This window comes from Diceros bicornis, chromosome 19, assembly GCF_020826845.1.
Source record: "Diceros bicornis minor isolate mBicDic1 chromosome 19, mDicBic1.mat.cur, whole genome shotgun sequence".
NCBI classification, from domain to species: Eukaryota; Metazoa; Chordata; class Mammalia; order Perissodactyla; family Rhinocerotidae; genus Diceros; species Diceros bicornis.
Genome location: NC_080758.1, coordinates 28,819,103 through 28,833,038, shown reverse-complemented (window position 1 = coordinate 28,833,038; position 13,936 = coordinate 28,819,103). Strand labels below are relative to the sequence as shown.

Below are 13,936 nucleotides of genomic sequence, written 5' to 3'. Positions count from 1 at the left end.
GGAAATTAATTACTGGACGATTTTCACTTCCTCTTGCAGCGCCCGCCTGAGCTAGGCACCGGAACAGGACTGGCTGAGCTGGGCGGCATTGGCATGGAGGACTTGCTCCCCCCACCAGTTCTGGGGGAAGAAAGTTGAACCCCAAACCCAATAGGGGCTTCAGTAGGAAGCCAAGCTGGGGTGGGGGGACAACTTCCTCTAGTTAAAGCTGAGTGTCCACACTGGCCACTTCAGAACTGGGGGAGAGGGAGAGGACTGGAGGCAGGAGGGCTGCTGGCAAGCTCACACTCTTTTCTTTGCATCCCCTTCCCTGTGTCCCCATGTGCCTGAACCCCGCCTGCACGACCACTCTCCGTCCTCTCCCCTCGGCTCTCCCTCTATCTTGCACTTTTCTTTTCCTTTCTTCGCATCCCTGGGGGGCTTTCTTTTTGTGTGTTTGGATCTCTCGTTTCCTGCCGTGGGTGCGTGTTGCTACTTCTCTCCATTTCTGTCTTTCTTCTCTCTCTGTTTCTCCCTTGTGTCTTTTTGTCCTTATCTTGGTCTCGCTGCTTCTGTTTTTACCTCTTGCAGCGTGTGTCTCTTTCTCTGTATGTCTCTTTCTGTCTTTCTCTGTGTATCTCCTCTCTCTCTCTCCCCGCCCCCCCCCACTCCTCTTTCTCCGTCTCTCTATATCTCTGCGCCTTTCTCGTCCTCACTTTCTCCCCTCCTGCCTGCCCCCTGCTCCCTGCGCCTGGCCTGCCCCCGCCGCCGCCGGTTCAGGGGAACGTGTGCGGAGCGATTGTCCTGGGGGACATTTGATGGATTAGAGCGCCGAACAGTTCCATTGCTAGGGGACCACCTGATCTCCTCCAGCCTGCGTCCCATATAAAGCCGGCAGCCGGAGTGCTGAGCACAGCTCCAGCGATCGCCTGTCTGCGCGCCGCCGCCGCCGCCCAGCCCGCGCGGGAGCCCGAGCCAGAGCCGGGGCCGCCGCCGCCGGGGCCGGCTCCGCGCTGCCGCCGGCCCCCCGCCCGCTGGGAGCTGTCCAGTGCTGAAACCTCGCGCAGACAGCCAATCGCGCCCGGCTGGCCGCCTCCCCCCACCGGGGCCCCGCGCAAGTGCCCCCGCCGAGCCCCCCGCCAGTCGCACCATGCCGCGCTCCTTCCTGGTAAAGAAGATCAAAGGGGACGGCTTCCAGTGCAGCGGGGTGCCGGCCCCCACCTACCACCCCTTGGAGACCGCCTACGTGCTGCCTGGTGCCCGGGGGCCGCCGGGGGACAACGGTGAGTGGGACCTTGCACGGGGCGGGGGGGGGGGGTGAAGGGGGGGAGGCCGGGAGGGGAGTTCGGGCCCTCCCCAACTCGAGCCACGAGGAGGGGTGCGCGCAGCAGGGAACCCCAGGAGGAGATTTCCCTGGCTGTGTGCGTCTCCAGGGCTTCCCGAGGGCTGGGCGGGCGGGGCAGGGGCTAGGTCCGTACAAAGGGAAAGTCGCAGGCTGGGCCCATCCCGCAGCCACGCGCCAGCCCGGACTTTGAAAGTTGTGGCCCTAGAACAGTGCTGGAGTGAGGGGTGGCAAGAGAATGGAGAGAGAGGGACACCCATGAAGGGCTAGTGCTGGGGGGCTAATGCACAAGGCAGTCTGAGGGTGCCCTGTCCCTGGTTGAGGGAAGGAGGCCGGCTGCCTGAGTGTGCTGCCCTAGTGGGGAAGGTAAGCAGGCCTGGACTACCAGTCCCTGGGGAGATGGGGTTCACTCCCTGGGGGTAGCTGGAGGCACCCTCCTTCCTTTCAATCCTGCTCTCCCTGGCAATGCCAGACGAGTGTTCTCAGGCCCCCTCTCTCAGCAACTCTTTTGTTACCCTTGGCCACACACACCGGCCAAAGGCTGGGCCCGTCCTGGGGACTGCAAGGAAGAGGGGTTTCTAGGAGAGGTTCTCCAAGAGTGGCTCCCGGTCCCCTGGCTGCACTCCCTCCCCACTCCCAGCCTCTCAACCCCTCCAGAGCCAGCCCTGCTGCTCCTTGTAAGTCCCCCACCCCGGACACACTCCATCTCTTCTCAGAGCAAGTTCCTGCAGGTACAAGGGTTTGGGGGACAAGAGAGGTCACTCAGGCCCAGAAGGGGGTGGTCTCTGGAGGGTGTGGAGAAGAAGCAAAGATTGCTTCTGCGGACTCCATTCCCCATCAAGGGGATCACAAAAGAGTTCTCCTCTGATGGCCCCCATCAGGGCAGGTGTCTGGAGAGGAGGCGTCCCTTTCCCAGTAAGAAATCTGACATCACATGGGGCATCAGCTTTGGGGAGTGTGTGTGTGTGTGTGTGTGTGTGTGTGTGTGTGTGTGTGAGAGAGAGAGAGAGAGAGGGAGAGAGGGAGAGAGGGAGAGCGCGAGAGAGATAGAGAGAGAGAGGGGGAGAGAGGGAGGGAGGGAGGGAGGAGGGAATAGGAGAGGAGAGAAAAAGGAGAGAAGAAAGGGCTGAGGATGAGGGGGAGCCAAGATGGCAAAGGCAGGAGCCGAGGAGGGTGGGGGCTGCCACCTCAGGGATTTCCAAGCACTTCACCCACATTCCATTACTCTGCCAAGCCAGGTAGCAAGAGGGCGCTGGGCGAAGGGCTCTGTGACCTCATCAAGGTCAAAGAAATTAGAGAGTGATCTGGTATACAGCTATAGCCCCTCAGCCCCTGACCTCCCCCAGAGGCCCAAGAGAACCACCCCCCTTTTTCTTTGCCCACATGTCCTTATTCTACTGTCCTCTTTTTGTGACCCCAGGGCCTCTTAGGGTCAAGGACAGAAGCCCAGGGACATGGCTAGGCTTGGCTGTGTGCTGGCAGGACAGAGGGTGGACTTGGGGCCATGCCAGGGCTGGGGGTGTATGTGCTGGGAGCTGGGTAGAAACTGAAACGCCTGCAAGACTGGGATGTGGATCCCTTGGGGGACTGACACAAAGCCCTGGGCTCCCACTCCTGAGGTCCCCTTGGTCCTGTCCCCAGGCCAGCTGAGGAAACCCAGAGAATTTCTCATGCACAGCCAAAACTGCAGGCTGTTCCTCAGCAGGGAGGCAGGAGTGCCTTGCCTTGAATTCAGTCCAAACAGGCTTTGAAAAGAGCCCCTGAGTGATGGGGGGAAGCAGGGACAGGGCAGAGCGATCAGCAGAGTGTTCCTGTGGAGGTTCCGCCAGGTTTGATACCCTAGCACCACCCCTGTCTTTGGCCCCTTCTCCGAAGGGCTCCAGAGCAGCTCCCTGACCTCCAGGGTATCCTGAGGCTGTCCAGATAGGCTGATGTCTGGCTTCAAACTCCGAACTCCAGGAGGCCTGGGCTCTAGATCTCTGACTCGCTGTGTGACCTTGGGCAAGTGCTTTCGCTTCTCTGGTCCTCTGCCTCCCCAGCAGTGAGAGTTTGGATGGCATGAACTAAGTATCCTTCCAACTTTGACAAGCTCAGCTTCTGTGAAGGTCAAGTGTGAGGTGGGAGGCACTGAAGATGCCTGGATGAAGGTCTAACAGAAGGCAGGAGGCCATTTTCAGGGTTTCTGTGGGGGTACATTTACCATTTGACGTCTGGCTGGGGGTGGCAGAGTTTCTGAGGCCAGGCATTTCTCTTGGCTTCAGTCTCTACAGGCTGCCCCGTGGTGAGGACAGGCACCCTGGCCTGGCCACCTTGGCAGTGTCTGCAGTAGACAGCGCCAGAGAACAGGGGGTGACCCTTCAAGCCTGGGTATGGCCAAGAAATGCAGGGTCTGCCTTGTCCTGTTTCCAGGGGCCTCTCCCATCCCTGGGGTGTGGCCAGATGGGCAGTGAACGCTCCCTCACTCCACCGGTGGGTAGGGGTGCTGGGGGTCCTCTGAGAGCCTGCCGGCTCCGAGTGGCCCGTTGTGTCTGCTCTGCCGGAAATAACCTTGCTGAGCGTTTGAGGGAAGTGTGAAAAATTGCTGAGCCGACGTTTTTCTCTCCCAGCGTGTGTAAGTGTGCTGGGTAAACAAGGAGAAAGAGAGGAGGGGGGCGGGGTGGAGAGGGAGGGAGGGAGGGGGAGATGGGCGGGAGGGAGGAGGGAGGGCCTGGGGCTGGAGATAGTTCCAGTTATTAGAAAGATCCTCTTACAAGCCATTCCTGCAGCAAAGGCTGCAGGGTCAGGATGAGGCTGGTGTGAGGGGCATCTGGGGAGGTGGGGAGGGGAACCACAGGCTCCTAACTGATGAAGATGCAGGACCCTAAACTAAGGACGTGTACCCCCAGCTCAGGGAATGCCGGGGAGAGCTGGAGAATTCCTGGAGGACTCCTCCTCCACACACAGGACACATGCACATACACACACACACACACATGTGCGCGATGCTCTTCTTTGCTTCACACTCCCTTCGTGTTCAGCGTCCGTGGGCCAGGCAGAGGGCGCAGCAGGTGCATCTGGGCTCCAGGCTCCCCCCCAACCCACAGAACCCCTAAATAGGGAAGAGGAAGCCCCCCAAATGGGGGAAGCGTCAGGTCTCTCTGCAGAGCTCCCCAAAGAAGGGAGACCAGATGGACTCTCACCCTGCTCTCCAGTACAATGCCCCCTTTCTCCCCATCCGGCTCCTCCCGCTCCTCCACTGTGTTTTGCCTCCGCGGAGCCTTCCCTTCCCCTCCTCTCCCGCGGGTAACTCTGAGCACAGATTCAGTCTCGGTGAGATGCCAACTCACATCCTCCTCACCCTCTCAGAACCGCCTCGCCCTCCAGCTCCACCAAGCCCGCCCACTCCTTCACAGGCCCCAGCCCTGTCCTGGGGGATGCCGGGGCCTCGCAGCCCTCCCGGAGAAGGCTGCTGCTCACCCAGCTGCACCGCAGTGGTCTCCGTGGACCCCCGGCAAGGACATCTTCACTGCCCCTGGAGGCCCTACCTCCCCTCACCCCCCAACTCCGAACTCCAGCTGAGCACCAGGTCCGCTGTCCTCTGCACCCCCGCCCCCGTCCTGCCCCCACTCCTTCAGAGCGCACCGACCCAGGCAGATGAGGGATCACTGCCAATCCAATAACGCCGCTGCCCGCCCTCGGCAGCCACAGTAAGCCTCCCAGCAGGCTGAGGCGGCGCTCCTCCTTCTGCCCGTAGGTGTACTCAGGGGACCAATGCCACCAGCACCCGCTTCCTCTCCCTGCCTCCAAGGCGCCGGGAGTCGCTCAGGCCAGGCCCCGGAGCCCAGCTGAAAGTCCCCAACTGCCACACAACCACCGCACACCTCAGAAAGCCCGTCTGGGGAGCAGGGACACAAAAGGACTGCCCCAATCCCTCAGCAGAAGGAGGCCAGAGACGGCTGGAGAGGTGCCCTAGGACACACAGCAGCCCCATCTGGGTCTTCTTTAACCACCACTTCCCCTGACATCTCCTCCTTAGTTCAGGTCCAAGGCCCAGGTTAGAGACATGTCAGAGGTCCAGGTCTGACATCCAGTCTGACATCCATGTCCAGATCTGAGGTCCAGGTCCAACATCTACGTCCGGCCTTAGGTCTGGGACCAGGTCCGAGGTCCAGGTCCGAGGTCTAGGTCCGAGGCTGCAGGTTCCGTCTGAGATTCAGGACAAATCCATGTACAGCTTCAAGTTTCAATGTCCAGGATCAGGTCCAAGTCAACACTCAGGGTCCAGGATCAAGATCCAGGCCCAATTTCCAGTCCAAGGACATGTCCAGGTCCATTCTCAAGGCTGGCTGGGTTCAAGTCTTAGATCCACCGTTAGCCTTCTCTGTGGCCTTGGACTAATCTTCCCCTCCCTAGCCTCAGTTTCCCTCTCATGAAATGAAGCCGTTGAACTTGATCTCTTTTAGCTCTTGCGGGGGACCCAAAAATCTGATTTTCCTAAGAATTAGTCAGTAGGAGTGTATAACAACAGGGCTCACGTGGGATATGGAATCTGGGGCCCACCATCCCCTCTAAAGCCTGGGATCACAAGGGGGACATGAGGGTCTCGAGCTGAGTGTCCACTCTTCGGACAGTCTAGTTTGCGGTCCCTAAAGGAGGGCAGGAGAGTACATCAAGGCCCTGTGTCAGCACAGCAATTTCTACATCCCCCAAACTCCCCGACACACACACTGTGGGCAAAGGGCAGCAAGCGCAGGGGAGGATCGGCTCCAAACTGCAGAGGCAAACCTGGGGCCAGGGAGGGCCCGTGACTTGCCCAAGGTCAGAAGGGCATAAACAGTGGACGCTCCCACACTCCCTGGTGGGTGCTTCATCCACATATTCTAGGGGGCCCCACATCCTGGAGGCCCTCTGGGGGACATGACGAGACACTGCAGAGAGAGATGAGGACCCCAGAATGGTTGGCCTCCTTCCCAGCTATGGTCTCCCCTGGAGTGGAGTGTCCACTGCCAGCCTTTGTGTAGGAAGGGAGACAGGAATGGGCCCTCTGACTGCACCCTTCTGGGGCAGAGAGAGGTAGGGTGGAAAACAGGAGACCTGGAGAGACCACGCTCATTGTGCAAGAAACCCGGTCTCTAGAAGAGGCCCAAGAAAGGGCCCGTCAGAGACTCCTCCCAGGGAGCAGGAGGCTGCTCCACCACCAGCCAGTGCTGGGCACTTCAAGACCCTCAGCCGCCCACTCCCACCTCCACAGCCCCTTGAAAAATCTTTCCTATCGATTCCTGCAGAGCTGTGGACCTCCCTGTGGGCCACAGAAATTGGGTCACAGTCAGAAGAAAACAGAATATGGGGGTTTCAGGAGGTAGGGATGGTGGGGAGGGGCCCCGGTATCTTCTGGACACTCCCTGGGCCTGGGTCAGTGGGCAGCCCCATGTCTACAGCCCTGGTCATGTTGGGCCAGACCTCACTCTGCCCCCTGCTCATGTGGACTCAGAGACGCCCTCCCCAGTGGGCAGGTGTACCAGCTGCCAGGTCCCTGGAGGAGGTGGGTGTCATTTCTGGTCCAGTGCCCAGGGAACCGCTAACAAAGATGCTATAATAAGGGGAGGGGGAGGTACCAGACCCTTTGCCCAGCTCTGCGAGCAGACAGGAGAAACTATTTTTATCCCGCTTTGCTGCTGACAGACCTGGCTTTCTGCTCAGCTGGCTGGAGCTGATTCTTGAGGCCCCAGGCCCTGGCACAGCAAGAAGCAGCGCTAAATATACCCACGCAGCAGCCCCTCAGCCCCCCACCAAGCAGGGCTGGGCCCTCCTCAGGAAAGTGGGCCACCTGGGAAGCTGACCCACCAGCGGCCCCTCTCTTTTTCTGCCCATCTAGAGACAGAGAAGTGGGATTGGGGCTGGAAATTCCCTGGAGGAAGTTTGGGACCCTGGGAATCTGGGAGAGGCTGGGAAAAAGAACCCTGGACTGGGAGGCAGGAGGCCAGCCTAGCTCTGATAAGAACTTGCTTTGTGACCTGAGGTGGGTCAAGGCCCCTCTCTGGGCCTCCACAGAACTAGGGCACAGGAGGAAGTGACCATTGTGTTCCCTTAGACACAAGCTAATATGCATAAAGCACTGAGCAGGGTGCCTTGTACACAGTAAGTGCTCAATAAGTGTTAGTCATTACTTTTATTAATTAGTGTTATTTACAAATAGAACAACAGCTTCTCCCCACCTCCAACACTCCATACCATCAGACACAGGCCAACTAGGGGGTGTATTTGAAGAAACCCACCATCTCTCTCCCCCACCAATGGAAAATCTTCCCTCCTCCAGCATGTCTCCATGCCCGCCCAGGTGTTTTGGAAAAAACACAGGCTTTGGAGGGTTTCAAGCCTAACTCGCCCTTCAGTGACCTTGGCAAATCCTCTCCCGTCGTTGGTGCAGCACCTGGCACACAGGGAGGGCTCGGTGGTGGATGGAAGCAGTATCAGGACTTGTCGGAGACACCCCGCTTCACCCCAAGGGGTCAGTTGGATGAGACCGTGTCTGCAGAGGGCCCAGTGCCTTCATTCTCATAACAGTCCCTTCCCACCACTTCTTTGGGTGCAGGATTTTTTTAATGGATTCTGCACCTTCAATCTAAAATATCAAGACTCTTGGGCAGGGAAAACCAAGTCACTCTCTGGTGACATGTGCATGACATCTCCACATCTCCAAACTGTTTCTGAGCCTTCCCCATAGCCTCGTGTGGCAGGGGTGGCTCTAGTCCCTATCCCTCAAATGGAAGATTTGAGCCCAGAGAGGCTGCGTGACTTGCCCAAGGTCGCACAGCTAGGGTATGAGTAAAAGGGCCAGGAGGAGAGCCAGGTCTCTTCTCCCTGGGTCCCTCTCTTCCTCTATCCAGACCCAAGCAGGAGAGCCCTGTCTCACCCTGTCCACTAGGGGACAGGCAGCTCAGCCTTCTATAGTCACTTGTGGGGCAGAGAAAGGCACCCCAAGCCTGTCTGGGTTTGATGCACAAAGTTAGAAGAGCATGCCCTATAGTGCCCTACAGGATTCTCCAGGGTTGAGGCCCAGAGAGGTGAGGTGGTTTGCCCAAGGTCACACAGCACCCTGAGACACCATGCATGTCACTCTCTGGCAGATTACAAGGATATCAGCAGGAAATGCAGGGATAATAGTAACGGCAAGAATAATAACAGCTTGAGAGGCGACGGTGTGCCAGGAGTTGTACACTTTACAAGCGTCAATTCATTCGAGCCTGTTATGAGCTCCCTTATATAAACGTGGCACAAAAAGGTTAAGTAACTTGCCCAAGGTCACAGAGCTAGGGAGAGGTCGTGGATCTGCGAAGAACGAGGTGTTGCTGATGGGGGCTGTGGGGCGGGGACAGCACAAGGGGCATGACTGAGGGATCTATCCAGTCACAACGCAGGAAGGGTCTCTAGAGCACCCAGTCACGCTTCTCCCTGTGCAGACCGAGTCCAAAGAAGTTAAGCAACCGGCCAATGTCACAAAGCAAGTTAGAATCACCTCCTCCTAGCATGACCACACTAACTCTCATATGAGCCGCCCCCGGCAACCCATGCCAAACTCCACAGCCACATCAGGTCTGGCGCCACAATTCCTGTCCCAAATGCAATTCTGCATCCCCCTGTAGACAGATGAGCAGCCTTTGTCTGAGGTACCCCTATTTCTATATCAAGAGCCCCCCCCAGGGACAGGAGTAAGGTTCTGCAGTGCTGCAAGCCGCCACCAGAGGGCGCCAGGGGCAGACGGCCCAGTTGGGTGAGGACTGCCTGGTTCATCTGGCTCCCACTACTTCCTCACCAGCACAGGAGACAGAACGTACACACCCCGGGGAGGAAACAGAGGCCCAAGGAGGAGCCGCAACAGGTGCCAACAAAACTGTAGCACAGAAGCCCACCTGGGGAGATTGTTATTATTAGTAATAGTAACAGCCAGCATGTATGGTGGGTTTACAATGTGCCAGGCTACAATGTGGAATCCTGGCTCTGAATTACTACCTGTGCTCCCTGGGCATGTTACTTAACCACCTTGTGCCTCGGTTTCCTCGTCTGTAAGACAGCACCAACCTTAGAGTCCTGAGGCTGGAATGTACTCACGTGCGTAAAGCCTTTAACTGTGTCTGACACATAAGCGCTCCAGGAGTGTTCATTATTATTTGGTCACTGTCCACTTATGTTTGTTTATTCATGGACTCCTTCCTGCAACTGTATGAGTTAAGTGCTTTTATTATTCCCCATTTTACAGCTGGGGAAACAGAAGCCCAGAGAGGTCAAGTAGTTTGTCCAAGATCACACAGCTGAGAATAGTAAAGCTGGAACTCAATCCAGGCAGTGTGGCACACGAGTTGTGTTCTTAAACAATATGCCATCCTTCTCATGACAGAACATGCCAGGCCCTGGTCACATGATCGGTGACCCCTCCAAATGGATTCTACACTATCCTCATATCAGAAAGGACCTGAGGTGCACAGAGATGCATGACTTGCTCAAGGTCACCAGCTACAATCTGTGTCGGGGAATCAAGCTGCCTCAAGACCAGGTACACAGAACGGCCTGTAGCAGACCCTGCTGGGCTGGGGAGTGAGGCTGGCCTGGCACATCTTTATCACCCATGTGACAAATACTTATAGAGTGTCCACGAGCTGGGGCACGGGGGACAGGAGGTGAACAGCCCAGCCACAGCCCCTTCCTCAGGGACCCCCAGTGTGTGGAAAATGAGAGGGGAAGTGCAGTGGGTTCCAATCCTCGCTCCACCCCTTGAGCAATTCCCACCACCATTCTGCACCTCAGTCTCCTCATCTGTAATACAAGTATTTTTATGATGATCCAATGAGGCAATGGGAGGGAAGCTTAGCACAGAGCCTGGCACACAGTAAGTGCTAAATAATTATTAGCTATTATTATCATTATCATCAGTAATTATAATGGGAAGAAATAGAGAAGGAGAAAGAGGGTGTCTGGGAGTACCCAACACGTATTTAACTCAGTCTGAAACAATACCCCCTGAACGTTTTGGGGCCTGAGTACCAGGACTGATTCCTGGAGGGGGAGGTGGGGGTACCCCCAGACCAAAGGCAGACAGGAGAGGAGGAGTGGGGTGCTGAGAGGCTGGGCAAGCCCCCCACCCATTACAAAACTGCCACCACCACTGCCCTCTGCATCTGACCACAGAGCCGCTCCCTACTGAGTCATCTACAGCCACAATCCCCATCACTCTGTGTGCAGAGGGCCCCGTGTGGGCAGCTGAAGGGACAGAGGAAAAAATAAGGGCACACCCTGGCCTTCAGAGTTTGGGGACAGTCTGCACAGACTTCACCCTGTGACCATCCCAAATGCCAGCTGAGGGGCAAAGGCATGGAGGCTGAATCAGGCAGGCTGTTTGAGGGAAGGCAGGCTCCGAATCCGGCTCCCCGCTTACAAAGCCCTCTTCCACCTGTTCACTTGAGTGAGGAAGGCTGTGGGGGGGGGGGCAGGGGGGACAATATGACAGATCTCAGAGGTCAGAAGGAGAGGATCCAATCCCCCACTGTGCCACTCCCCAGCTGTGAAACCACGCAAAGGGGCCTAACCTCCATTATTCTCCGGAATCAAAGGACAATGGAAACACTTGGTAATTTAGTGCCAGGTTGATACCTTTGTGCATGTCTGTCAGAAACTCCAGGGAGCCCAGGCTCCAGGGTCCTCAGGAAGGGTGCTAGGACCATGCTAGGCCCTGGGAAACACAGACAAATCCCGGTCGCCCCTGCCTCTGGGAGGCCCTTGTGGAATGCCCTGGGAGAGCCCCAGCCAGCCCACCCACCAATCACTCAAACCCAAGATGGACAGGATTTCTGGTCCAACTCTAGAGACGAGGGAGGAGGAGGGGGAGGTGAATTCTCACAGGGGACTCCAGAAGGCTGCTAGTGGAGCAGGGAGCAAAGCAGGCTTGGGGGCAAGTGAAAGGAAGTCCCTTTCCTGGAGCACCTATTACACGCCACACACTTGACCTCTTAAATCCTCCAGCAACTCTGGGAGGTGGGTCTAAGAGGACTGTGATTCGTTTATGCAACATCTATTCATTGCACAGCTCTTCTGAGCCAGGCACATGCTGGGCACACAGTGCCAGCCCTGGGAAGCTCACAGTCTGGTGGAGGAGGCAGACAATTAAACAATCTTCAGTGAAGTCACTTTTTCAAGCAAGTAAAAAGCATAATTATAATAGCTAACATTTATATAGCAATTACCGCGTGCTCCCTCTCTCTCCATTTCCTTACATGTAAAATGGGGATTATAATAGTACCTACGTTGTACTATTACGTGATGGTTAAATGAGTTAGCATGCGTAAAGCATCGAGGCAGGGCCTGGCACACAGTAAGCGCTTAATACATGGTTCATTTTTATCACTTTACTCACTCCTTCCAAAGATCCTGGGAAGGAGTGTCCTATTATAAGCTCCATTTTGTAGATGAGGAAACCGAGGTTCACAGAAGTTATAGAACTGGAACGGCAGGATATTGCTGGAATAAAGAGAGCATGGGCTTCGGCGTCAGCCTGCAAAGGCCCGAATCCGGCTCCACCACTTACAAGCTGCGACCTTAGACTACATGCCTCGGTTTCTCTATCTGTAAAGTGGGTGCAATAATAAGACCCTCACTGAGCGGTTGTGAGATGAGAGAACACAAAGCCAGTAGAACCCTGCAGGGCACCGTGCTCCACGAGGATGGGGTGGGGGTATTTTCATTGTGGTCCACGGAGGAAGGATCTGACCCAAGCAGCCTGACGCCAAGAGCAGAGGTGCGTGACAGCGACGGAAGTCTTACCAGCAGCCATCATCCTCGAAGAGCGGCCACGGGGACGCCGAGCTGGAGGGTGCGGGGAGTGACCCGGACCCGGCGCCTCACCTTCCTCCCCGCTCCCCTCTCGCCCCTCCAGGTTATGCCCCGCACTGCCTGCCCCCCAGCAGCTACGATGCGGACCAGAAGCCGGGCCTGGAGCTGGCGCGGGCCGAGCCCGCGTACCCGCCGGCGGCGCCGGAGGAGTACAGCGACCCCGAGAGTCCGCAGTCCAGCCTGTCGGCGCGCTACTTCCGCGGCGAGGCGGCCGTGACCGACAGCTACTCCATGGACGCCTTCTTCATCTCGGACGGGCGCTCGCGGCGGCGGCGCGGCGGGGGCGGCGGGGAGGCGGGGGGCGCGGGGGACGCCGGGAGCGCCGGGGGGCGCGCGGGGCGCGCGGGGGCGCCGGCGGGGGTCGGGCACCGGCACGCGTGCGCCGAGTGCGGCAAGACGTACGCCACGTCGTCGAACCTGAGCCGCCACAAGCAGACGCACCGCAGCCTGGACAGCCAGCTGGCGCGCAAGTGCCCGACGTGCGGCAAGGCGTACGTGTCCATGCCCGCGCTGGCCATGCACGTGCTCACGCACAACCTGCGCCACAAGTGCGGCGTGTGCGGCAAGGCCTTCTCGCGGCCCTGGCTGCTGCAGGGCCACATGCGCTCGCACACGGGCGAGAAGCCGTTCGGCTGCGCGCACTGCGGCAAGGCCTTCGCCGACCGCTCCAACTTGCGCGCGCACATGCAGACGCACTCGGCCTTCAAGCACTACCGCTGCCGCCAGTGCGACAAGAGTTTCGCGCTCAAGTCCTACCTCCACAAGCACTGCGAGGCCGCCTGCGTCAAGGGGGCCGAGCCGCCCCCGCCGCCCCCCGCCGGCCCCGCCAGCTGAGCCGCCCGCCGCGCCCCCGCGCCGGGATCTCGCTCCCCACGCGCCCCGCGCCCCCCACTGGCGCCCTCAGCGCCCTCTCCACCCCCCAGCTGCGTTTCCCTGCCCACGCCCCTCGTGGGCACCCCCTGCCAGCCCGGAACTCTTCTCTCCAGCCCCTAGACCCATCACTCACTTCTGGCACTGCCTTCCACAGTGTACCCCGACTCTCATTGTCCTTTCCGGCTCCCAAGACTCGGACCTTGACCCCCTGTCCATGCCCTCAAGGCTCCCAACTCAGGCACCAGGCCAATCTCTCCCGGGCCTCAGAGCCGGAATTTTTGCCCGCCCGGACCCTGCACCTCTCCCGTTCTGATTTTCAGACCTTTCTGAGTCTCTCTGACCATTCCTTTATCGGAGCGCCCAATCTAAGGCCCAAACCTACCCTTGACTCGCACGCCTGCCTTGGTTTCCCCGGATTCACACCGGGACGCAGGCCCTGCAGCCCGCAGACGACACTCCAACCCCAGACCATCCCTCTGGCCTGTCTGCTGAGTCCCCCTGTTCGTGTGCCCGTCTAGGGTTCTAATCTTCACCCCTCTTGGAGTCCCAGTCTGTCCTTGGTCCCCTCCATACTCTGGCCTTAGGTCCAGCCATTCACACACCACCACCCTCATCCCCACTCTTTCCTACTCTCTCCAGTCCTCAGGGGCCTTCTCACCCACTCCCACCTCCTCCACTCTCCAGACCCCCTCCTCCCTCGAGCGGTTCTTACCCTTCTGAGGTCACCTGACCTGGGGCACAGTTGAGGGGCGGTGCAGGCTCTGCCCCATCATGTAGCCCCTCTTTCACCCCACGACAGCCCCTCGCTGGGCCTCCAGCCTCCAGCTGCCCTCTCCCCAGATTCTGTGAGCACTTTCCCCCACCCCCAGGACTACAGGTATC

General features: G+C 58.3%; 1 protein-coding gene across 1 annotated transcript; it reads left to right on the top strand.

Moving 5' to 3' along the window:
• Positions 1–1,129: 1,129 nt before the first annotated feature.
• Positions 1,130–13,015, top strand: SCRT2 (scratch family transcriptional repressor 2). Its single transcript, XM_058562144.1, has 2 exons — positions 1,130–1,262; positions 12,225–13,015. The coding sequence occupies exons 1-2, from the start codon at positions 1,130–1,132 to the stop codon at positions 13,013–13,015; spliced, it is 924 nt and encodes a 307-aa protein (XP_058418127.1).
• The last annotated feature ends 921 nt before the right edge of the window (positions 13,016–13,936 follow it).

Excerpts from the sequence above, each read along its gene's own strand:
- SCRT2 (XM_058562144.1), top strand. The coding sequence starts at position 1,130 with ATGCCGCGCTCCTTCCTGGTAAAGAAGATCAAAGGGGACGGCTTCCAG. Across the intron at positions 1,263-12,224 it reads GGGGCCGCCGGGGGACAACG|GTTATGCCCCGCACTGCCTG; the intron begins GTGAGTGGGACC and ends TCGCCCCTCCAG.